General features: G+C 47.8%; 1 protein-coding gene across 10 annotated transcripts in view; it reads right to left on the bottom strand.

Annotated features, from left to right (window-relative positions):
• The window catches only part of LOC118373815 (forkhead box protein P4-like), a 181,568-nt gene that overhangs the window by 48,166 nt on the left and 107,007 nt on the right, over nt 1-26,395 (bottom strand). For 4 of the 10 annotated variants that reach the window (XM_052526847.1, XM_052526844.1, XM_052526849.1 and 1 more), the window contains 4 exons: nt 11,715-11,837; nt 5,535-5,627; nt 3,601-3,711; nt 705-846 (listed from right to left, as the gene is read on the bottom strand). In XM_052526847.1, coding sequence (XP_052382807.1) covers nt 705-846; nt 3,601-3,711; nt 5,535-5,627; nt 11,715-11,837 — 469 coding nt within the window. The remainder of the gene's footprint in view (nt 1-704; nt 847-3,600; nt 3,712-5,534; nt 5,628-11,714; nt 11,838-26,395) is intronic. The other 6 variants (XM_052526850.1, XM_052526854.1, XM_052526848.1 and 3 more) reach the window with 5 other exon arrangements.

Raw genomic sequence — 26,395 nt, 5'->3', positions numbered from 1 at the left:
TGTGTGTGTGTGTGCTTAAAGCTGGGGTTGGTTATGAAGAGCCGAGCATACACACACACACACACACACACACACACACACACACACACACACACACACACACACACACACACACACACACACACACACACACACACACACACACACACTAGGGAGAGACAAAACAAGAACGAAGGGCTGTGTGTCTGGCTCATCTCAAGCATTAACACAGACACACATAGATACTCCCTCCTTTCCCCTCTTGGAGCTCTGAATTTGGTGGCATATTTTACTTATTATCCAAATGACTGCCTTCCACAAACAATCAGGCCCAGCTTTTATCTTTTATGAGCTGACTAAGTTAACAGGCTTCACATCTGGCTGTAGGTACTGGGGCTTTGTGTGTGTGTGTGTGTGTGTGTGTGTGTGTGTGTGTGTGTGTGTGTGTGTGTGTGTGTGTGTGTGTGTGTGTGTGTGTGTGTGTGTGTGTGTGTGTGTGTGTGTGTGTGTGTGTGTGTGTGTGTGTGCGCACAGCTTGAGATGATGGCTGGGCTGAGGGCAGTGCTAGCTATTAAGTACTGTCATTATTTGCACTAAAACACTCCCACCAACTGGCAACAGGACCTCTATGTCTAGTAGGGAGGTATGGAGGAGGGGGAATTTGGTGGGTAAGGAAGTCATGGGTTTTGAGAGGTAAGGGTAAAGGTGAGGCTGTGTGTGCTTACCTTGCTGCAGGCTCTGCATGGGGTTACTGGGCTGTAGGGAGACCAGGCCTTGTCTCTGCAGGTTGAGGATGTGCTGCTGTTGAAGTTGCTGCATCTGAATGAGCTGCTGCTGGAAGGCCAACTGCTTGTTACCTATCTGCTGCTGTGGAGAGAAGAGAGAGAAAGTACTTACGTGTTGATAAAACTCTAAAATGTATTTCCCAGTATTTCTACCCCACTCCATTGGAGAGCATTTGTATTAAGGTTTAAGGAAGCCCATTCCATCAATGCATCTCAGGTACATTGTAAAATGGAGTCTGAAAGACTCCACACAGACTAGCAGTGTTGGAAAGTAAAACTGTGACCCCAAAACTTGAATATGTTGTATGGGGACTCTTGCGGAAAGAGAGAGATGGAAGCAGGGAAGGAAGGGATGGAGGGAGGAGGTGAAGGGGTGAGTGGTACAGACTACATGGCATGTGGCGATAACGTCAGTGCGTGTCGCGGTGATAAATGTCCCCTTTCCTGGTTTCCCTGTCGGTGCCGGCCCAAGCCTGTGTTACACTGTTTGATGTCCCCCCTGAGAGATGGCCCTTATCTTCCCCAGATAACAGAAGGAGAGGAGAGACAGAGAGAGAGAGGAACAGAGAGAGAGAGAGAGAGAGAGAGAGAGAGAGCGAGAGAGAGAGGAACAGAGAGAGAGAGCGAGAGAGCGAGAGAGAGAGAGAGAGAGAGAACAGAGAGAGAGAGAGGAAAAGAGAGAGAGAGAGAGAGGAACAGAGAGAGAGAGAGGAACAGAGAGAGAGAGAGAACAGAGAGAGAACAGAGAGAGAGAGAGAGAGAGAGAGAGAGATAGAGAGAGCGAGAGCGAGAGAGGAACAGAGAGAGAGAGCGAGAGAGAGAGAGAGACAGGAACAGATAGAGAGAGAGGAAAAGAGAGAGAGAGAGAGAGACAGAAACAGAGAGAGAGAGAGAGAGAGAGAGAGGAACAGAGAGAGAGAGGAACAGAGAGAGAGAGAGAGAGAGAGAGAGAGAGAGAGAGAGAGAGAGAGAGAGAGAGAGAGAGAGAGAGAGAGAGAGAGAGAGAGAGAGAGAGAGAGAGAGAGAGAGAGAGAGAGAGAGAGAGAGAGAGAGAGAGAGAGAGAGAGAGAGAGAGAGAGAGAGGAGGAGATGAGTGGTGGAAAAATAAATAAATAGAGGTTTTTCTATCAGAGAGCAAGCAGCGGCCGACGAGCCTTTGAACAGACAGGAGGAACTCACAGGAAGGCCACAAGGTCACTTCCTGCCAGACTGGGCGTCTGGGGAGGTAGGTTGTGTGTGTGTTTATATATAGGGAGGCAGAGGGTCACTGTGTCAGCACAACAGGCATTCCCCCCAGAGAGGGAAGAGAAGTCCAACAGCAGGAGACTCTGACCCGCCAGTTACAATGTTACACTTGTTGTCTTGACTTCTGTCACAACTACACACTCAACAACCTTGTCGTAGACCAAGCACAATGTACTTTAGTGTATACAGCTAGATATTTTCCTGACCATGTAACCAGGACCTAGAGTTTTTCCTGGTCTAGTCATGTGGTCAGGAAAACCTCCTGGCCTTATCTGTAGCTCTTGATATCCACCTAAAAGCTGTTAAAGCTTTCTTGTAGCGTTCAACACTTTCCCTCCCTTGGTCTATCTCTCCTTCTCCCTGGTACTGTCTGTCCATCTTCCCCCCCACCTCCCTCTATCTCACCCTCTCTCTCCAGAGACATGCTAGCGGTTCTTTAACTCATTGTGTGTGTGTTCTGTTTACATTAGCCGCGGCTGAGTGGCCAAAGCTAGCGCAGTAACAGGCTGTCAACGTGATTTATGAGCACATCACACACTGTCTGAGCCTGCCAGTCTCACACACACACACACACACACACACACACACACACACACACACACACACACACACACACACACACACACACACACACACACACACACACACACACACACACACACACACACACACACACACACACACACACACACACACACTGCCAGTCCCAAACGTCTAGTGTGACAGACAGTCACTTCATTAAGCTGACTTCTGACCAGCTCCAATGCACCAGTCACACACTCTTGCAGCAATCACTTCTACACAGAAAACAACGACTGGAACATTCAGAGAATACAGAGGGGTCAAAAAGTCAGTCATTGACACACACATGTTAAAAAATGGACAGGGGAGATTTGTATTTTTCTCCCTTTCTTTATCCCTCACTCCATCTCTCTCTCCATCTCTCTCTCCATTTCTCTCTCCATCCCTCACTCCATCCCTCACTCCATCCCTCTCTCCATCCCTCTCTCCATCCCTCACTCCATTTCTCTCTCCATCCCTCACTCCATCCCTCACTCCATCCCTCACTCCATCTCTCTCTCCATCTCTCTCTCCATTTCTCTCTCCATCCCTCACTCCATCCCTCTCTCCATCCCTCTCTCCATCCCTCACTCCATCTCCATCCCTCACTCCATCCCTCACTCCATCCCTCACTCCATCCCTCACTCCATCCCTCACTCCATCCCTCTCTCCATCCCTCACTCCATCCCTCACTCCATCCCTCTCTCCATCCCTCACTCCATCTCTCTCTCCATCCCTCACTCCATCCCTCACTCCATCCCTCTCTCCATCCCTCACTCCATCCCTCACTCCCTCTTTCATCTGTTGAGTGACCAGCAGAGCACACAGAGCTTTTACTCAATGAATCTATCCATTCATCCAATTGATGTGTCTATTATTATTACAACTATTCATCAGAATAGGTTAAGAAGGACTGATTGAGTACTCACGTGTTGTAGTCCCCATAAATGTATCCCCTAGGCCCTTCATCTAACCCCTATGCCCTAGGCACTTGATAAGTAGGTGACCTATGTAGGCCTATGTAACCTACCTGCCATACCCATTCTAACCAGTAGGGTGAGCACCTCCGGGCCTCGAGGTCCTCAGCAGTGCTGCTTCTCTTTCTTCCTCTCAGACCTGGGACACCAGGTGAGTGGAGACTCTGGCCAATCAATGACATTAACCATTCAATTAACCACCAGCTAGAGAAGAAAACCACCAGTGTTGTACTGCTGGAGGCATTGGACTATTGATTGTTATAAGGCAGTGAGTTAGACTGTAGATCAGGCTTTAGCTGTACATAGGGGAGGATATATGTCCACAACAGTGGGAGCGGTGAGCCATCACACATCAGCTTTGTGTGTGTGTGTGTGTGTGTGTGTGTGTGTGTGTGTGTGTGTGTGTGTGTGTGTGTGTGTGTGTGTGTGTGTGTTTCTGTGTCTGTCTGTGTGTGTGTGTGTGTGTGTGTGTGTGTGTGTGTGTGTGTGTGTGTGTGTGTGTGTGTGTGTGTGTGTGTGTGTGTGTGTGTGTGTGTGTGTGTGTGTGTGTGTGTGTGTGTGTGTGTGTGTGTGTGTGTGTGTGTGTGTGTGTGTCTGTGTGTGTGTGACCAGTGTTTGCACTTGTCTGCTTGTTACAGGAAAAATATAACCGGAGAATTGGACAGGAGTAAAAAAAATAGAAAAGGAATCAGACACGGTCTCTACATGCAAGTCAACCACAACTGGTTTGCTTTGGTCACGGTCGAGTTGGCTGACCGCTGTAGGCAAGGGGGGAGAGGGTCCACAGGGAGAGGGGGATGAGAGAGGTGGGAGGGAGAAAAGAGGGAAGATCTAGGCCGAGCCTCCTCATGCGATTCCCACAATGGTCTCTGGAGGCCACGAGCTCCCTAGAAGTCTTCTCTGTTTCTTACCTGCTCCCCTCTCTCCCCCCTCTCTCTCCCCTCCCCCTCTCTCCCCTCTCTCTCCCCCATCTCTCCCCCTCTCTCTCCCCCTCTCTCCCCCTTCTCTCCCCTCTCTTCCCTCTCTTTCCCCATTTTTCTCTCTCTCACTATTCTCTTTTTCTCTGCCCCTACCACATCCCTCCTCTACTCTCTGAAAATGTCAGGCTGGATGGGGAGAGTGTATGTGTGTAAGGTTGGATGGGGAACATGTACTCTATGTGTGTAAGATTGGATGGGGAATATGAACATGTATATGAGTGTGTGTTTGTTTTTGTGAGAGAATCCCTTTATGATTGCTCTCTTAGACACCTCTGACAACTCACAAGCCTAAATGGAACCAAAGCCCCCTCCCAACACACCCTCTATGACAGTAATCTGGTGTGATCTGTTGGATGCTCTTTGTCGTTATGTGTTGTGATCCTGCTTGAAACCCACCGGGATCCCTGTTAGTGTGGTTAGACCTGGTGGAGGAGTGTGTGTGTTGGCACAGTTATCAATGCTTGCGGGGGTTAATTGACAGGCAACTCCGATAGTGAGTCGACAAAAGGATTTTACCTCAGGCTTCACGCACGCGTGCGGACACACACACACACAAACACACACACACAAACACACACACACACAAGAAATAACGCAGAAACCATGTAAATGAATCCTTATGCTCTATTAACGCAGAGCTCTCTATCAGTGAGGTTTACCATGGTGTGTTAGTGCAGAACAATGACATATATTCCATCACTACTATAACTCCTGTTTGGAGAGCCAGACTACACAACAAAGGCAAGAAGACCGGAAGAGGAGAGAAGGAGAAAAGGAGAGAAGGAGAGGATAAGAGGACAGTAGGAGATAGGGAAAGTGGAGGATGAATAGAGGAGGGTGGAAGAGGTGTGCGCTCTGCCCCAGTACAAACGCTCTGTAAGTTACAGCACTTCACCTCCATGTGCCCAACATACTCCACAATCCCCTAACTGACGTGTTGGCCACTTCAACTGTGTACGAGTGTGCTTGTAAGTGCGCTTGATAACATTGCTCCGTAGGGGTCTCACCTCTTTGGCCGCCTGCTTCCCAGCCTGCTGCTGCTGCTGAGTCAGAAGCTGAAGATGCAGCTGCTCCTGCTGCTTCTTATAGTACTCCTGTAGCTGGAGAGAGAGGGAGGGAGGGAGGGAGGGAGGGAGGGAGGGGGAGGGAGGGAGGGGAGGGGGAGGGAGGGAGGGAGGGGGAGGGAGGGGGGGGAGGGAGGGAGGGAGGGAGGGAGGGGAGAGAGGGGGAGAGAGGGGAGAGAGGGGGGAGAGAGGGGGAGAGAGGGGGAGAGAGGGGAGAGAGGGGGAGAGGGGGGAGAGGGAGGGAGGGAGAGAGAGAGAGAGAGAGAGAGAGAGAAATGGGAAAGGGAGGGAGAAATGGGAAAGGGAGGGAGAGAGAGAGGGGGAGAGAGAGAAATGGGGGAGGGAGAAATGGGGAAGGGAGGGAGAGAGGGGGAGAGAGGGAGAGGGGGGAGGGATAAATGGGGAAGGGAGGGATGGAGGGGGGGAGAAAGGCAGGGAGGGAGAAATGGGGAAGGAAGGGAGGGAGGGAGAGAGAAAGGGGGGAGTGAGGGAGAGAGAGGGTGTAGGGAGGGAGGGAGAAAGGGGGAGAGAGGTAGTGAGAGAGAGGGAGGGAGGGCGAGAGAAGGAAGGAGAGAGAGGGGGGAAGAGAAAAGGGAAGACAATTGAGTCAACAACATTTCAATCTTCAAAAGCCTGCTGTGAAAGAAAACCTTAGGCTTAGCTGCAGAAACACAAAGCATAACAGAGAGCAGTGAGAGTGAGGCGGTGTGTGTGTGCGTGTGTGTGCGTGTGTGATGTATGGTGTACACGGTTTCTGTTGCTCTCTCTCTCTTCTGCATCTCCATGAAGGCCGTGCGTTATTGTTGTGCCTCTGAGCGAGACAAGCTTTACAGACAAACTACCAGACAACAAGTTTTCCCAGCAACTAAAGCAGGTACACGTTACCGCAATGTGTATAAGTGGATAATGTGTGCGGGGAAGCTGCTGGAAGTGCCTTCTCAACGGGGGGTGTAGAGAAACCCACTAGCATGATCAGATACGCACACACACGTCCTTCTAGATAAAAGGTTGACTCTTACGTGGTAAAAGGGTGAATGAGTTAGAGAGATGCAGTAGCATGACCCAACAGGAGTGTTCTGTCCCTCTAGGGGAGATGTGCTGCCGAAGCCATGGAGAGACGATCATAGCCGTCGGTTTGAACTTTTTTCCTTTAAAAATAGTTATTTAATGTTCACCTGAAACACCTGGACAGAGGTGGGCGTGTGTATATACAGGGCAAGGGGGGGTGTAGTGAGGTTTGAGGCGTCCCGTAAATCTTGGTGCCCTACAGTACCTGGCATGTCAAGGGCGTCGCCATAGCGCCAGAGACAGATGTTAGACAGACCCATGTTATTTATGGACTGCCTGACTTATCACTGAGGTAACAGTCTGAGCAGAGGGGTGTGTGTACATGTGGGATGGGGGTGGTGGGACAGGTGTTCTGCAGCGGCCATTTTGTTGGAGAATCAAAGGGTGTATCTGTATAGTCTGATGTGAACATCTAGTCTAGTGAAGGTAGAAAGGGTGTATCTGTATAGTCTGATGTGAACATCTAGTCTAGTGAAGGTAGAAAGGGTGTATCTGTATAGTCTGATGTGAACATCTAGTCTAGTGAAGGTAGAAAGGGTGTATCTGTATAGTTTGATGTGAACATCTAGTCTAGTGAAGGTAGAAAGGGTGTATCTGTATAGTTTGATGTGAACATCTAGTCTAGTGAAGGTAGAAAGGGTGTATCTGTATAGTCTGATGTGAACATCTAGTCTAGTGAAGGTAGAAAGGGTGTATCTGTATAGTCTGATGTGAACATCTAGTCTAGTGAAGGTAGAAAGGGTGTATCTGTATAGTCTGATGTGAACATCTAGCCTAGTGAAGTTAGAAAGGGTGTATCTGTATAGTCTGATGTGAACATCTAGTCTAGTGAAGGTAGAAAGGGTGTATCTGTATAGTCTGATGTGAACATCTAGTCTAGTGAAGGTAGAAAGGGTGTATCTGTATAGTTTGATGTGAACATCTAGTCTAGTGAAGGTAGAAAGGGTGTATCTTTATAGTCTGATGTGAACATCTAGTCTAGTGAAGGTAGAAAGGGTGTATCTGTATAGTCTGATGTGAACATCTAGTCTAGTGAAGGTAGAAAGGGTGTATCTGTATAGTCTGATGTGAACATCTAGTCTAGTGAAGTTAGAAAGGGTGTATCTGTATAGTCTGATGTGAGCTACTAGCCTAGTGAAGGTAGAAAGGGTGTATCTGTATAGTCTGATGTGAGCTACTAGCCTAGTGAAGGTAGAAAGGGTGTATCTGTATAGTCTGATGTGAGCTACTAGCCTAGTGAAGGTAGAAAGGGTGTATCTGTATAGTCTGATGTGAGCTACTAGCCTAGTGAAGGTAGAAAGGGTGTATCTGTATAGTCTGATGTGAGCTACCAGCCTAGTGAAGGTAGAAAGGGTGTATCTGTATAGTCTGATGTGAGCTACCAGCCTAGTGAAGGTAGAAAGGGTGTATCTGTATAGTCTGATGTGAGCTACTAGCCTAGTGAAGGTAGAAAGGGTGTATCTGTATAGTCTGATGTGAGCTACCAGCCTAGTGAAGGTAGAAAGGGTGTATCTGTATAGTCTGATGTGAGCTACCAGCCTAGTGAAGGTAGAAAGGGTGTATCTGTATAGTCTGATGTGAACATCTAGTCTAGTGAAGGTAGAAAGGGTGTATCTGTATAGTCTGATGTGAGCTACTAGCCTAGTGAAGGTAGAAAGTGAAGCCATATTGTTTTCAACCATCCTGTGTTTCAGATCAGATGGAGAGGTGATAAGAAGGAGCCATATTGTCCTGCTGACTGTTACTGTTAGTACTGACTAACCACAGCCTGTTTCTGTTTGTTTGACTATGTAATCAGTCGTTTAACCAGGAACTTCGTGCTCTGACCGCCTGTCTCTACAACAGGGGAGTGTGTGTGTGTGTGTGCATTTCTCTCCTTTATTCTAAGTCCCTCCTTCTTTTCACACTCCAAAGGCGGAGTTAATCTCTCTTCTCCGCGTCACTGGCTGGCCACACACACGCCTACACACACACGCACACACACATGCACACACACACTCACGCACGCACGCTCGCACACACACGCACGCACGCTCGCACACACACACACACACACACACACACACACACACACACACACACACACACACACACACACACACACACACACACACACACACACACACACACACACACACACACACACACACACGCTAGGCTGAAGCTGGAGAATTGTGGGAATAATTAAGTGATAATTAAGGTCTTTTTAATGATTTGATTCAGTGGCTCTGCAGCATTAAGAGAGCCACTCACCTCGCCAGCCTATTAATGTGACCTTGACTTGACTAACACACCAAGAAAGAGCCAGATCAGCTGTGGTGTAATTAAAGGTTAGAGGAAACTTAAAGGTTAAAACACACACACACACACACACACACACACACACACACACACACACACACACACACACACACACACACACACACACACACACACACACACACACACACACACACACACACACACACACACACACATATATATACACCCACATAAGTACACACACACACACACACACACACACACACATACACACACACACACACATATATACACCCACATAAGTACACACACACACACACACACACAATACCACTCACAATGCAAAGTCTCCATGGAGACATGAAATGTAATGTTCCGATGACTGATATGGTCTCTGATTGCTGAAAATAGTGTGTGTCTCTCTCTGTGTGTGTGTGTTAAAGTGGCTGATTTGCTGATATAGACTAGGAGACAGTGTGTTTAATTAAGTGGGAGAGTCGTGTTAAACTCTGTGGTTTTAAAAGCAGAGGTAAAGTGGCCTTACACAAGTGTGTTTCAACCCCAACGTCTCTCTCCTCGTTAAGAGTAAAATGAGCTGTGTGAGTCCTTAACCGTCTCATTCCCAGAGAGACAGCATATTTCCATTACCATCCAGTCTGTCAGATCTTCCCACTGCAATTCATAGTGGCCTAGAGAAATGCTTCCTTATTAAATCTACTGTCTGTTCAAGCCCTGGACGTGTGTGTGTGTGTGTGTGTGTGTGTGTGTGTGTGTGTGTGTGTGTGTGTGTGTGTGTGTGTGTGTGTGTGTGTGTGTGTGTGTGTGTGTGTGTGTGTGTGTGTGTGTGTGTGTGTGTGTGTGTGTGCGTGCGTGCGTGCGTGCGTGCGTGCGTGCGTGCGTGTGTGCGTGCGTGTTAAATGCACTGTCTGTTCTAGCCCTGGTTCTACAGCAATTATTGCTCTATTTCCACACTTTTAATAGCTGCAGTCTATTAAGCATGTACAGGAGACGGAGTATGTCTGTACTGTCTGTGGGCATGTATGGGCGTGTCTGTACAGTCCTTGGGCCTGTGTGGGCGTGTCTGTACTGTCTGTGAGCCTGTGTGAGCGTGTCTGTACTGTTTGTGGGCCTGTTTGAGTGTGTCTGTACTGTCTGTGGGCATGTTTGAGTGTGTCTGTTCTGTCTGTGGGCATGTTTGAGTGTGTCTGTTCTGTCTGTTGGCCTGTTTGGACGTGTCTGTACTGTCTGTGGGCCTGTGTGGGCGTGTCCTTACTGTCTGTTGGCCTGTTTGAGTGTGTCTGTACTGTCTGTGGGCCTGTGTGGGCGTGTCCTTACTGTCTGTGGGCCTGTGTGGGCGTGTCTGTATTGTCTGTGGGCCTATGTGGGCGTGTCTGTACTGTCTGTGGGCCTGTTTGAGTGTGTCTGTACTGTCTGTGGGCCTGTTTGAGTGTGTCTGTACTGTCTGTGGGCCTGTTTGAGTGTGTCTGTTCTGTCTGTGGGCATGTTTGAGTGTGTCTGTTCTGTCTGTGGGCCTGTTTGGGCGTGTCCTTACTGTCTGTTGGCCTGTTTGAGTGTGTCTGTACTGTCTGTGGGCCTGTTTGAGTGTGTCTGTACTGTCTGTGGGCCTGTTTGAGTGTGTCTGTACTGTCTGTGGGCCTGTTTGGGTGTGTCTGTTCTGTCTATGGGCCTGTGTGGGCGTGTCCTTACTGTCTGTTGGCCTGTTTGAGTGTGTCTGTACTGTCTGTGGGCCTGTTTGAGTGTGTCTGTACTGTCTGTGGGCCTGTTTGAGTGTGTCTGTACTGTCTGTGGGCCTGTTTGAGTGGATCTCTGTGCATATCTGTGGGCCTGTGTGTTTGTGTCTGTACATCACAGGAGGTTGGTGGCACCTTAATTGAGGAGGATGGGCTCGTGGTAATGACTGGAGCGGAACCAGTGGAATGGTATCAAATACATCAAACACAAAGTTTCCATGGAAACCATGTGTTTGATGCCATTCCCTTCGCCCCTTTGCAGACATTATTATGAGCCGTCCTCCCCTCAGCAGCCTCCACTGCTGTACATGCCAGTGTGCGTATTTTTATGTGGTGTGTGTGTGTACCTTTTTGAGTGTGTATGTGGACACATTTCTGTATGTGTGTGAGGTGAGAAGGTTGGGGGGGGGTGTTTGGTGCTAGCCATGGCAGTGCAGTGTTAAATATTTGACAGTCATGTAGTGTGTGTTCTGTATACTGTATGTGACTGTGAGTTATGTGTATGTGTGTTTGTGTGTTAAATATTTGACAGACGTGTAATGTTGCCCGCTAGGTAAGATCGGTTGCCATGTCGACCAACGGAACAAACACACTCCAGTCCCCAACACACACCCAGATCACAGCAGCTCATCACACACCCCTAACCAATCAAGAACAAGGACAGCTAACATAAGCTCTCGCTGACCACAAGGAGTGTGTGTGGCTGAGCTTCACGTTGAGGACATAAACACTTGTTTATGTTGTCAACTTTGGTCAACTTTGGTTATGCTCACTGATAGGGAGGTGTTCAACCACTATACAGGCTTTAGAGAATTGGAAAGTATGAGCTTTTGTGTGTGTGTGCACATTTGTATATCTGTGTATATCTGTGTTTGCGTGTTACACTCTGTTCAAAGGCCTCAAAGCTCTCAGTAACTGTGCCAGAGGATTCAATCACAGCCAGTGTGTCAGCACCTCCACACAGACACATCTAAACATGCTGGGCTGGGACTGAGCCCGCGGAGGACTGTGTGTTCATGTCATATGAGTGTGTGTGTGTTACCTGCTGTAGCATGATGGCCTGTTGTTGTTGCAGCAGGGCCTGTAGCTGAGCAGGGGACAGGATCTGCTGCATCTGTTGAGGACTGATCATCTGGGGGGCCAACATAGTCATGGACACTGGCACCTGGAGGGAGAGGACCACAGAGAGGGTGACATACACACTGAGTGTACAAAACCACTTCCATGACATAGACTGACCAGGTGAATCCAGGTGAAGGCTATGACCTCTTGTTGACGTCACTTGTTAAATCCACTTCAATCAGTGTAGATGAAGGGCAGGAGACAGGATTGTTAAGCCTTGAGACAATTGAAACATGGATTGTGTATGTGCCCATTCAGAGGGTGAATGTGTAAGACTAAAGATTTCAGGTAGAATGCTCCACCACCCAAAGGACATCCAGCCAACTTGACACAACTGTGGACAACATTGGAGTCAACATTGGCCAGCATCCCTGTGGAACACTTTCAACACCTTGTAGAGTCCATGTCACGATGAATTGAGGCTGTTCTGAGGGCAAAAGGGGTGCAACTCAATATTAGGAAAGTGTTCTTAATGTTTTATACACTCAGTGTATCACTCTGTGACACATATTGCTGGCATTGTGAGAAACTTGGCAGTGTGAGAAAACAGAGAGATGTAATCTCCTTATGGAATATAGAGTCATATCTGGTTCAATAAACAGATGATTATGATCCACACAATCAGGTCTTTGAGAGCAGAACAGAACAACAGTCAGATTAGATGTTATCTGGAGGCAGGCTGGGACATAGACTCACATATGGCAGCAAACAGTAATGCACCATGTGAGCAGATTGTAAACACACACACACACGCACAGACACACACACACACACACGGATTTGTCAGCGTATAGTGATGCGTCGCCAGGGTAGCAGATACGCCGTGACGCTAATCTGATTACAAACATACTATGACTGAATGGAGGCAAACTAACCACTCAGAGAATAATACACACACACACACACACACACACGCACGCACGCACGCACACACGCATGCACACACACGCACACACACACACACACACACACACACACACACGTACACACGTACACACGTACACACACACACACACACACACACACACACACACACACACACACACACACACACACACACACACACACACACACACACACACACACACACAGAGTAACAGAAAGACTAGCATTGATGCTATCCTCTGGCCAGGGGCTAACTCAAAGAGCATTCACCTGTCGATTGAACACACACCAAGCACACATCCACCTGATGACTAAGAGCTTCCGTCCTCAGAAAATTTGCCTCAAACACTCCAGAGTTCACAGCCACCAATTACACTCCAGTCAGCCCACAGAGAGGGAGAGAAGAGAGGGAGAGAAGAGAGGAGATAGAAGAGAAGAGTGGGGAGAGAGAGAGTGTAAGAGAGGGAACGGGGGGGAAGAGAGACAGAGACAGAAATAGACACAAAAAGAGAGAGAAAGATAAATCCATACGGTTGTTCAGTCCTACAACTGATGCCCAGCAGGTGAGCTATGTTCCTCTTCACTGAGAGATAGAGAGAAGAAAAAAGAAGAGAGAGAGAGAGAGAGAGAGAGAGAGAGAGAGAGAGAGAGAGAGAGAGAGAGAGAGAGAGAGAGAGAGAGAGAGAGAGAGAGAGAGAGAGAGAGAGAGAGAGAGAGAGAGAGAGAGAGAGAGAGAGAGAGAGAGAGAGAGAGAGAGAGAGAGAGAGAGAGAGAAGAAAGAGAGGGAGAGAGAGAGAGAGAGAGAGAGAGAGAGAGAGAGAGAGAGAGAGAGAGAGAGAGAGAGAGAGAGAGAGAGAGAGAGAGAGAGAGAGAGAGAGAGAGAGAGAGAGAGAGAGAGAGAGAGAGAGAGAGAGAGAGAGAGAGAGAGAGAGAGAGAGAAAGAAAGAGAGGGATGATTACTTCTCCCTTTACAGCCTACAGTGGACAGCTCAATACAAATAATACTCTGTGCTCAATACAAATAAGGGCTGTTAGGAAGAGATGGCTGCTTCTACAGAGATATACGACCCTGGGTTAGAACCTCTCATATACGGACATTCATCTTCAATCCCCTGTGGAAAAACAGAGCTTCTCTACCCTTCTCTCTCTCTACCCCTCTCTACCACCCTCTCTCTCTCTACCACCCTCTCTCTCTCTACCCCTTTCTAACCCTCTCTACCACCCTCTCTCTCTCTAACCCTCTCTACCCCCTCTCTCTCTCTACCCCTCTCTACCACCCTCTCTCTCTCTCTACCCCTCTCTAGCCCTCTCTCTCTCTCTCTTCTGCGCTCTCCTTCTCTCTCCCTCCCTCTCTCTCGCACTCTACCCCATCTATCGCTCTCGCTCTCTCTCTCTACCCCCTCTCTATACCATTCACTAACCTTCTCTCTCTACCCCTCTCTACCCTTCTCTACCCGACTCTCTCTCTACCCCTCTCTATCCTTCTCTACCCTTCTCTCTCTCTCTAACCCCCCCTCTCTCTCTACCTTTCTCTCTCTCTCTACCTTTCTCTCTCTCTCTCTACCCTTATCTCTCTCTCTACCCCTTGTGCCCTCTCTCTCTCTAGCGCTCTCTCTGATATTGGCAGTGATGTGTTTCGCAGCACTGATGGCTACCCGTCTCTCTTAGGAGTCTATCTATTCCCCGCCTGAGGGGCGGCAGGGGAGAGAGGGAGAGCTGTCAGTGGTAAATTAAATCTGTAAAGGGCTGATTTGACTTTGTAAACAAGATTGGCCATAAATACTAACACCCCCTCCCTCCCTCCCTCCCTGTGTTATCAGCTGCAGCCTGTGTGTCGGGCCCTGTCCAATCCCTTATTGTAAGCTGCCGTATCGTGATCAAACAAGCCATCCATAACCCAACACACTCCCTCATCACAGGGAGAGGAGGAGAGAGGGGGAGACTGAGCGGGAGGGTGAGGGTAAGGAGTAAATGGAACAAGGGTAGACAGGTACAACAGAGGTGGCTGCTAAGAGAGCAAAGTCTATCCCCCTGTCTTTCTGTGTGTCTGCAGAGGAAGAGTTATTTACCCATGAGGGGAAACCAATGATGTGTATAAACCCTGGCTGACAGACAGGGGGCGCTGTATTGAAGCCACCGCACAGCCATCTTAGTACTCCTCTATGTTAAAACCTTACAGACACCATAACGCATACTTTTAAGCAGGTGTGATGGGTGGTTGAGGAGCGGGTGAGGGTGAGGGTGGGGTTGTGTACGCTTGGCGTCATGCCAATTTGGCTCTGCCTGCCCCGCCGATGCTGCTCGTCACTCTTGGCTAGAAAATTAAAACCTGTAATTAATTGCTCTTGTGCATCCCATTCTCTTCGCCTGTCACACACACACACACACACACACACACACACACACACACACACACACACACACACACACACACACACACACACACACACACACACACACACACACACACACACACACACACACACACACACACACACACACACACACACACACACACACACACACATTCTCACCCCCTGACAACCCATACATTCTATTTTATACACATGCTCATTGACATTTTCAAGTTGCAGGCGCAATAATTACTGCGTTATAGCACCTTTCTGTGTGTTGGTGGATGCACTGATGGCAGGCATGAATGTGTGTGTATGTGTGTGGGGGGGGGGTGTGACAGGGGCTGAATGCTGAGTTGTTAAGGTTTGACGGCATTAATTGCCACTATAATCTAATATCACAAAGCGGTGTGATTACGGAGGCGCGCAGTGCAGCGGCTATACCTCGCCACCGCCTCCCAGCGCCAGGGAGAAAACAAAAGGGGCGCCATTAGCGGTTTGACGGGCCCTAACAAAAGACGCTCACAATGTGGAATTATATTTTCATTCGGCTTTGTCTCTCCCCGTGAATGATTTCTCCCCTTTCATTGCCCTGTGAATAGCGGAGAGAGTGAAAAGCCAGGCGATTTGAAGTCAGCCATTTATTAAATGCATTTAATTTTTCACTCTCCTCTCTCTTTTTTTGAGGGGGCATTGCATGTTAATTTAAAAGAGAGAGATGTGAGGTAGATTAGAAGCGGAAGTGGAGAGGGGGAGAAGGGGGTGAGGGAGGGAGGTGGAATGAGACAGCTTACAGGCTGCACTCTAAAACCAAGACAAAGACACACACTTTCCCTTTCAGAGAGACCGGAGAGAAAGGACGGAAGGAACGGGGAGGGAAGTGAAAGAGAGGATAGAGAGATAGGGAGTAATTACAGACAGGATGAATCATGGAGAAGGATTGGTGGAATTTGTCCAATAGAAACTAGAAATTTGTCTACCTGAATTTGTCCAATAGAAACTCGTTTTCGTTGCAAAACCTTTTGGACTAATGATTACACACTTGGTCTGGTACAGGCCCAAAGCCTGTGTGTGTGTGTGTGTGTGTGTGTGTGTGTGTGTGTGTGTGTGTGTGTGTGTGTGTGTGTGTGTGTGTGTGTGTGTGTGTGTGTGTGTGTGTGTGTGTGTGTGTGTGTGTGTGTGTGTGTGTGTGTGTGTGTGTACGTACATGTATGTGACAGACACACAGCACGAGCAGAGACTTACGGAGGTCAACCTTCGCCAAAGAGAGACACAGAGCAAAGGGAGGAGTAGGAGATGAGGAAAGAGAGGTGAGAGTGAGAGGGGAAGGAAAGAGAGGGGGAGGAGAGAGAGGGGGGAGGGAGGGGAAGGAAAGAGGGGGGAGAGGGGAAGGAAAGGGAGGTGAGAGAGAGGGGGAAGGAAAGAGAGGGGGAGGAAGAGAGGGGGAGGAGAGAGAGGGGAAGGAAAGGGAGGTGAGAGAGAGGGGGAAGGAAAGAGAGGGAGAGGAAGAGAGGGGAGGAGAGAGAGGGGAAGGAAAGGGAGGTGAGAGAGAGGGGGAAGGAAAGAGGGGGAGAGAGGGGAGGAGAGAGAGGGGAAGGAAAGGGAGGTGAGAGAGAGGGGGAAGGAAAGAGAGGGGGAGGAAGAGAGGGGGAGGAGAGAGAGGGGAATGAAAGGGAGGTGAGAGAGAGGGGGGAAAGAGGGGGGGAGAGGGGGAGGAGAGAGAGGGGAAGGAAAGAGAGGGGGAGGAGAGAGAGGGGAAGGAAAGGAGGTGAGAGAGGGGGAGAGAGAGGGGGAAGGAAAGAGGGGGGAAGAGAGGGGAGGAGAGAGAGCGGGGAAGGAAAGAGAGGGGGAGGAGAGAGACACAGCCCTGTCGTTTTCAGAGAGTGGAGGGATAATTAGAGAGGTTGTTTGAAGAGGGAGTTTAACTGATTAACAAAGGAACAGAGGGAGAGAGGGAGCGAGAGAGAGATGGAAGGAGAAAGAGGAAAAGGCATTGTGTCCCAGAGGGTTGGGAAGAGGGATAGAGAGGGTGATGTATCATGCATTTCAATGAGGCTCCATCTCTCTCTCCTCTCCTCCCCTGATGACTTTTCATTCCAGATCTCTGTTTTCCATTTCAGATGAAATCACATGGATGTGAGCAGCTATATGGAGCACAGCTGGGCCAGCTAATAACCACAGTGTAGACTTTAACCGGAATGCATTACCTTTTAAAATGGCCATCATTTGTGAAAGCAAAGTTAGTTGTACTGTATATGTGACGAACATGATGCCATGGCAAGTTGCAGACTTCACAACTCTTTTAGGATGATGACTCTACAATATGGCTGAAGAGAGAGCTAGGGAAAGGGCCTTTTTCTCTTCCATATGGGCTTGACGAGGAGCCAGTGATGTGTAGGGGTGTGTTGGTTGAGGGGGGGTGGTATCATTTCCACTGTCAAGGGCAGTCTAGCTGTAATGAGCTTTGCACTAAATGACCGTATTTAAATACACACACACACACACACACACACAAACACACACTCTCTAAACGACTGTATTTAAATAAAGCCGTGATGAATACGGCAGCATTCTCTAGAGGCTCCTCTGCCAACTCATATTACTGGCTAATTATCACATGGCGTGCTGCCGCACACCTAGACATACATACACACATACACACACACACACACACACACACACACACACACACACACACACACACACACACACATACATACATACATACATACATACATACATACATACATACATACATACATACATACATACATACATACATACATACATACATACATACATACATACATACATACATACATACATACATACATACATACATTTCTTAAGTGTCAAAGGCTTTTATTGACAATTACATGAAGTTGATGCAAAGAGTTAATATTTGCAGTGTTGACCCTTCTTTTTCAAGATCTCTGCAATCTGCCCTGGCATGCTGCCAATTTACTTCTGGGCCACATCCTGACTGATGGCAGCCCATTCTTGCATAATCAATGCTTGGAGTTTGTCAGAATTTGTGGGTTTTTGTTTGTCTACCCGCCTCTTGAGGATTGACCACAGGTTCTCAGTGAGATTAAGGTCTGGGGAGTTTCCTGGCCATGGACCCAAAATATCAATGTTTTGTTCCCCCGGCCACTTAGTTATTACTTTTGCCTTATGGCAAGGTGCTCCATCATGCTGGAAAAGGCATTGTTCGTCACCAAACTGTTCCTGGAAGGTTGGGAGAAGCTGTTCTCGGAGGATGTGTTGGTACCATTCTTTATTTGTCTGTGTTCTTAGGAAAAATTGTGAGTGAGCCCAGTCCCTTGGTTGAGAAGCAACCCCACACATCAATGGTCTCAGGATGCTTTACTGTTGGCATGACACAGGACTGATGGTAGTGCTCAGAGAAAATAACTTTACCCCAGTCCTCAGCAGTCCAATCCTTGTACCTTTTGCAGAATATCAGTCTGTCCCTGATGTTGTTCCTGGAGAGAAGTGGCTTCTTTGCTGCCCTTCTTGACACCAGGCCGTCATCCACCAGTACAAAGCTTGCTCAGGAATGGCAGCACGAAGGTATGAGTGCATCTTCACATACAGTGAGGCGAAGGCTTTTGGAAGTCCTTGCAGGTAACCATGATTGACAGAGGACGAACAATGATTCCAAGCACCACCCTCCTTTTGAAGCTTCCAGTCTGTTATTCGAAATCAATCAGCATGACAGAGTGATCTCCAGCCTTGTCCTCGTCAACACTCACACCTGTATTAACGAGAGAATCACTAACATGATGTCAGCTGGTCCTTTTGTGGCAGGGCTGAAATTCGGGTGGAAATGTTTTTTGGGGATTCAGTTCTTTTGCATGGCAAAGAGGGACTTTGCAATTAAATGCAATTCATCTGATCCCTCTTCATAACATTCTGGAGTAAATGCCATCATACAAACTGAGGCAGCAGACTTTGTGAAAATTAATATTTGTGTCATTCTCAAAACTTTTGGCCACGACTGTACACACACACACACACACACACACACACACACACACACACACACACACACACACACACACACACACACACACACACACACACACACACACACACACACACACACACACAAACATTAATATTTTTAATTGCGTGTAATATACATGTTAAGTTGTAGTTTTTTTCACACACACAGACATGTGTAGCACAGTATGGTGAGAGAAGGGGAACGGTATCTCCACCTCCCTGTTAGACTAACAATGTACAGAATTGACAGTAATTCACACCCTGCATCCTTCACCCCCTTACCCTCTGTGAGTGTTTTGATTATTGTGTTGTGTACATGTTTATGACTGTGTGTACATGTTTATGACTGTGTGTACATGTTTATGACTGTGTGTACATGTTTATGACTATGTGTACATGTTTATGACTGTGTGTACATGTATATGACTGTGTGTACATGTATATGACTGTGTGTACATGTTTATGACTGTGTGTACATGTATATGACTGTGTGTACATGTATATGACTGTGTGTACATGTATATGACTGTGTGTACATGTATATGACTGTGTGTACACTGTGTCTGAGTGTGTGACGGTTGCCCAGAAGAGTGATGTGAGAGAAAGGACCCTATAATCAGAGCATTAACAGCCTCTCCATCTAAGTGATCTATCCTGCCTGACGCTATATGGGGACACACAAGAGGCAGATCACTGAAACAATGACAAGGAGAAGCCCCCCTCCATCATGCCCTCTCACGTTAGGAACAAACCTCAGCGCTGTTTATCGCTGTCACTAAGAATTACCTACCTCACCCTGGGAGGGACCACTGACACACACACAAAGGCACAGAGACAGACAGACACACAGCGACAGACACACAAAGAGTCTGCTATCCCCCCTTTTCATGGTTTTGACTAGAAGGGATACCGCTAATATCAAAAGTGACTTTTCGTAGCAGGTTAGGAGAATCAGTTTAAGGTTAGGAAAAGGGTCAGGGTTAGCTAATATGCAAAAATCGTCCCAGACGCGAATCGAATATGCACATTTTTACATCACTTTGACATTAGCCGCATCCCTTCTAGACATGACCCTTTTCCATCCTGTCATCTTTCTGTCATTCTCTAATTTCTCGCCCCATTGGCTTTCAGCCCACACTATATCTCTCTCTCCCTCTATCTCTCATGGTGTGTGGGTAACTCCTCTGCTTCCTGTTGATTGGGTTATGATTTGTTTATTTATACAATCTTCTCACTGTCCCCTCCTTCCCTCCCACTCTCCATCCCGGCCTCCCTCCCTCCAGGTAAACATGCTGTCGTTACTCATTAGGCTGAGGAACGAGGGATGAGGGAGGTGAGAGTGGCCGTTAGCAGTATGGGGAATACCAGAGGAGGAGGAGGAGGAGAGGAAAACAGAGGAGAGGAGATAAGTGGCAAGGAGAAGGAAAGTGAAGGAGGAGAGAGGAAAATGGAATACCTGTTGGACTGAGAGGAGCAAAGGAGGAGAGGAGGGACTACCTACAGGCTAGGAGAAGAAACGAGGGTGAATCTCAGGCTCAGGCCCCAAAGAGAAAGAGAGAGCAGACGTAAATATCTCCATTGTCTGAAACTCCCTCTCTCCCTTTCTTTAATGTCTACCAGGGGCAGGAGCCACATTTCTCAGGGGGGAACTGATGAGGGAAGCCAGGTGGGGCTAGCGTTTAAAGCGTCGCACTGCCCACTTCAAACAGTTCCCGGGGAGAAGGAAGGTATTATTTTATGAGAAGGGTGAAGGCTGCATGTGTGTGTCAGTGTGTGTGTGTGCGCGCTGAAAATGAAGGTTGAGGCCTATTATATGAGTGTGTGTATAGAGAATGGAGACTCTCATTACAGAGCTGATGACAAACACACCAATGGGTTACCAGGTGTTTGTCTCTACCTGTAACAGAAGATACCAGGCCTTCTCTCCACCCCTATCTAAGAAAACAACATGGGCCTTACAGGGAAGATAGACTGGATGGATAGCGTATTATTTATGTAAATGGTCTAGATTCTTCCACAGTCCTGTGAAGACCTGTGGAGGAGTGGGTAGTAAGTAGAATGATGTCATGACGTTGCTAGTGAGAGGAGAGAGGGGTTAGAGATACCGCAGAGAGTGCAAGGAACACATGTTCAGAAGAACATCATGTAGGTCGACCAGAGTGGCCTTGAAAAAGAAAAGGAGAGCCTCAGATGCAATATTTTAACAAGCAACGTTTCGAAAGACAAGCTGTCTTCATCAGGGTATAATGACTAGTTTATATAGTTTGGAAGGACCCTCAGGTGTCTGTAATCGTGGCCGGGTGTGGCTTGATGTCAATGGTTGATTTACAGATATAAATAAAACATAGAAAAAACATAAATGGACAGGACAGGATCAGAGATATAAATTGGCCACATTGGCCACATAATCTGAAGCCATTCTTGTGATTAACCGTTTCAAATGTGCTAAATGCTCTGCAGTTGTGCATTTGTTTTTCTAATTTAGTAGCTAGTTATCTAGCTAGCTAGCTAAGTGGTTATCTTCTTGCAAAATCAAGCCTCTTGGTAATAGCAGAGAATCCCCTCCTGAATCAAGCTTCTTGGTAATAGCAGAGAATCCCCTCCTGAATCAAGAGCCTTGCTGTCTAATATTGTTATTGTGCGTGCAGCAAACTGTGAGTTGCATTTTTAAGTTACTTGTATAACTTTATGAGCTGGGAAGTTTGTCCTGCAAATAGTTTGTCAGAGACTGTATAAAAATGTTTGCATGCGTTCGTTAGCATTTAGTTAGCATTCACTATGGGGTTTTACATTCGTTGGCATTTAGTTAGCATTCACTATGGGGTTTTTACATTCGTTGGCACAAGCCTGCTTGTGTTCAGTGCCGGTATTACAGGATATACCAGGATGGCACAAGGTCGGTATACATGCACACAAATACACACCTCCCTCTGACGGGCCAGACAAATGGAAAAACCCTTCTGGAGCGGACGGCCTGAGACCAGCAAGTTCAAGTGGAAAATCCTCCTCCTTTATCCCTCCTCCTCTCCACCCCCCTCCACTCTCTCCATCTAACGCCCCAGTGCCTCAGAATAAAAATGACAACACATTTCCAGAGGGAACGACACACACACACACACACATACACACACACACACTTTGGGTACTTCAGAGGGAAGTGTAAGAGGCCGTTATCGACCCGCCTTCATTACTGATTTCACTCATGTTTCAAATCACAAAATAGAGTTTCACACTCCACTACCCAGACCCAAACTCTCCCTCTCCATCCCCTCCCCACTATCCCTCCCTCCTCTACCTCTTCATCCTCCCTTCACTCCACTACCCAGACCCAAACTCTCCCACTCATCCCCTCCCCACTATCCCTCCCTCCTCTACCTCTTCATCCTCCCTTCACTCCACTACCCAGACCCAAACTCTCCCTCTCCATCCCCTCCCCGCTATCCCTCCCTCCTCTACCTCTTCATCCTCCCTTCACTCCACTACCCAGACCCAAACTCTCCCTCTCATCCCCTCCCCACTATCCCTCCCTCCTCTACCTCTTCATCCTCCCTTCACTCTACTACCCAGGCCCAAACTCTCCCTCTCATCCCCTCCCCACTATCCCTCCCTCCTCTACCTCTTCATCCCCCTTCACTCCAGCACCAGACCAGAATTCCCCCCCTATATACCCCTATCCCTCTACCCCCATCCTCTTTCACACACTGTCAATACACCATATAACCCCCAATACCCCCCTCCCCCTATCTATCAAATAAAAGGAGAAAAACTGCCAACTAAGCACTTTCATTGAGTGGACAAAAGGAGTGCTTTGGGAAAAACACTTTGGGGAAAAAAGCATAGAAACTGTCTGCAGTGCAAACTGTTTTAAGTGAAATAGGTCTTAGCCCCTGATTCACTGGGCTAGCTGTGTAAGCTCTCAGAACTAGTCTTGGCTAACCTCAAATGAACTTAAACGGACGTTTTAGGTTATCAAAACAAGCTAACATGCCCAGTATGCATAGAGACCTCACACATAAACGTTCAGTTTAAGAATTACATGAAGTCATCAAGATTTAGTGGTGAACATTATTTGAGGAAAGTCTGAATTAGATAAGTATGGCTTAGATAAGTCTGTTTCAGGCACAGGAGGTTGGTGGCACCTTAATTGGGGAGGACGGTCTCGTGGTAATGGCTGGAGTGGAATTAGTGGAATGGTATCAAATACATCAAACATATGGTTTGATGCTGTTCCATTCGCTCTGTTCCAGCCATTATTAGGAGCCATCCTCCCATCAGCAGCCTCCACTGGTTTCAGGGTCAGACTAAGGGTAAGACCCTGTCTATTCTGACACAGAGCAGAGTTCAATCTGATGTGACAGACACCAGTTGGGTAGAAAATACAATGAACCGGGTTTAGCATTCACAAGTAATGCTAAAGATATTCTAAAGTAACCTAAAGTTCATGTAAACTAAGCAATGTGATATCAACACTGTGTTCTTTTATTTAGTATCATTTGATCTGTAAAGGGGCCATAGCCCCCCTGTTCTTTCTCTCTCCCTCAGTGCCGGTGCCAGGCTCCCTCCACTGACACAGAGAAGAAAGGGAGGGAGGGAAGCTAATTAGCATTTCTCTAATGAGTCTTCATTTTTTCTAATTAAACAAGCTCCTTAATAATACATGAAAACAGGACATTCCACACATGCCAAGCTATTCGATTACCCACACATACTGGAGCCAAATGTGTGTGTGCCAATTGTGTGCGTGTGTGTGCCAACTGTACCAAAAGCGTGTGTGTGCCAAGTGTGGGTGGCACAGACTGCATTGTGATGCACATGTGTCAGGTCAGACAGAGAGATGTTCCAGAAGGAATTCCACTACAGAACACTACTTTTGACCAGAGGGCTTTAGGGAATATGATGTCATTAAAGACCTTTTTCAGCTCGGTCCCAAACTTCCCCTATCATTAAAAAACTAATTTCAAAAAGTAATAATAATAATACAAAAGGTGAGATATGAAGACATATAATGGGGAGAGGAAGGAGAGCAGTGGAACTTTCTCCCCTCTCTGTCTCTCTCCCTCTTCGTCACTCTCCATCCCTCAGAGAGAGGAGAACCATCTAATTATCGAGCTCCAGAAGATTCCATTATTCGTTAGGCCTCATTTGCATGTGTGAGAGCCCAACCTGAGCAGCAGCCATTTTGTGCCTGAAGTGAGTCGCTGTGTCACCAGTCGCTCCTCTGAATTGACTGGATTAAATGCCTTTTTCCCCGCAGCACTCACTCACACACCCTCTCACTCATTCTTCCTCTCTGCCATTGTATGATTGCATCAATTACTTCAGTGGAGCTACCAAGATATGAAATTATAAAATATTCCTTTCAATAAAAGGTGCTGTTGAGATTATAGTCACTTGGAGCAGAGAGAGAGAGTGAGAGAGAGAGAGAGAGAGAGAGAGAGAGAGAGAGAGAGAGAGAGAGAGAGAGAGAGAGAGAGAGAGAGAGAGAGAGAGAGAGAGAGAGAGAGAGAGAGAGAGAGAGAGAGAGAGAGAGAGAGAGAGAGAGAGAGAGAGAGAGAGAGAGAGAGAGAGAGGCCCTAAACAGAGAGTACACACTGGCAGAAAACCTGACCACTGTGACGGACCCAAAGCTTTGACTATGTACAGACTCAGTGAGCATAGCCTTGCTATTGAGAAAGGCCGCCGTAGGCAGACATGGCTCTCAAGAGAAGACAGGCTATGTGCTCACTGCCCACAAAATGAGGTGGAAACTGAGCTGCACTTTCTAACCTCCTGCCCAATGTATGACCATATTGGAGAGACATATTTCCCTCAGATTACACAGATCCACAAAGAATTCGAAAACAAATCCAATTTTGATAAACTCCCATATCTACTGGGTGAAATTCCACAGTGTTCCATCACAGCAACAAGATTTGTGACCTGTTGCCACAAGAAAAGGGCAACCAGTGCAGAACAAACACCATTGTAAATACAATCCATATTTATGCTTATTTATTTCCCCTTGTGTACTTGTGTACCCATTTGTACATTGTTACAACACTGTATATATATATATATAATATGACATTTGTAGTCTTTATTGTTTTGAAACTTATGAAACTTGAAACTTACACTGTATGTGTAAGAGAGAGAGTCAGGAGACAGGGAGGAGAGAGAGAGAGAGAGAGAGAGAGAGAGAGAGAGAGTCAGGAGACAGGGAGGAGAGAGAGAGAGAGAGAGAGAGAGAGAGAGAGAGAGAGAGAGAGAGAGAGAGAGAGAGAGAGAGAGAGAGAGAGAGAGAGAGAGAGAGAGAGAGAGAGAGAGAGAGAGAGAGAGAGTCAGGAGACAGGGAGGAGAGAGAGAGACCCTAGCCAACCATACACTCATTGGATGTGAGTATGTTGAGACATGGAGATGCTTGTAGCTATGTGGGGATAACGGTAGGGGGGTGACAGCTCACACAGTATTGATGCCATGAGGTACAGGCAGGGGGAACGGAGGTACAGGCAGGGGAAACGGAGGTAGAGGCATGGGGAACGGAGGTACAGGCAGGGGGAACGGAGGTACAGGCAGGGGGAACGGAGGTACAGGCAGGGGGAACGGAGGTAGAGGCAGGGGGAACGGAGGTACAGGCAGGGGGAACTGAGGTACAGGCAGGGGGAACGGAGGTAAAGGCAGGGGGAACGGAGGTAGAGGCAGGGGGAACGGAGGTACAGGCAGGGGGAACGGAGGTAGAGGCAGGGGGAACGGAGGTAGAGGCAGGGGGAACGGAGGTAGAGGCAGGGGGAACTGAGGTACAGGCAGGGGGAACGGAGGTACAGGCAGGGGGAACGGAGGTACAGGCAGGGGGAACTGAGGTACAGGCAGGGTCAACGGAGGTACAGGCAGGGGGAATGGAGGTAGAGGCAGGGGGAACGGAGGTACAGGCAGGGGGAACGGAGGTACAGGCAGGGGGAACTGAGGTACAGGCAGGGGGAACGGAGGTACAGGCAGGGGAAACTGAGGCGAGCCACGAACAAACAAGAGAAATTAGAGCGAGAGAGGGAAATGTAATAAAAGAGAGAGAATGAGAGAAAGAGAAGAGGGTCAACAACAGAGAAGTGGGCGATAGGCAGAGAATGTAGATGAGCAAGAGACCAAAAAGAGAGAGAATGAGATAGACATCGAGAGAACGATAAATGCCCAGGGGCTTGAGACAAAACTCTGTGAAAATCTGTGTGTGTTTGTTATCACAGTTCATCCACCTCTGGCCTGCTCGCCTCCCTACCACTGAGGAAGTACAGTTCCCCCTCAGCCCAGTCAAAACTGTTCGCTGCTCTGGCCCCCCAATGGTGGAACAAACTCCCTCACGACGCCAGGACAGCGGAGTCAATCA

Source organism: Oncorhynchus keta, chromosome 10 (genome assembly GCF_023373465.1).
Source record: "Oncorhynchus keta strain PuntledgeMale-10-30-2019 chromosome 10, Oket_V2, whole genome shotgun sequence".
Lineage (NCBI taxonomy): Eukaryota > Metazoa > Chordata > Actinopteri > Salmoniformes > Salmonidae > Oncorhynchus > Oncorhynchus keta.
This window is presented reverse-complemented; position numbering and strand designations above follow the sequence as displayed.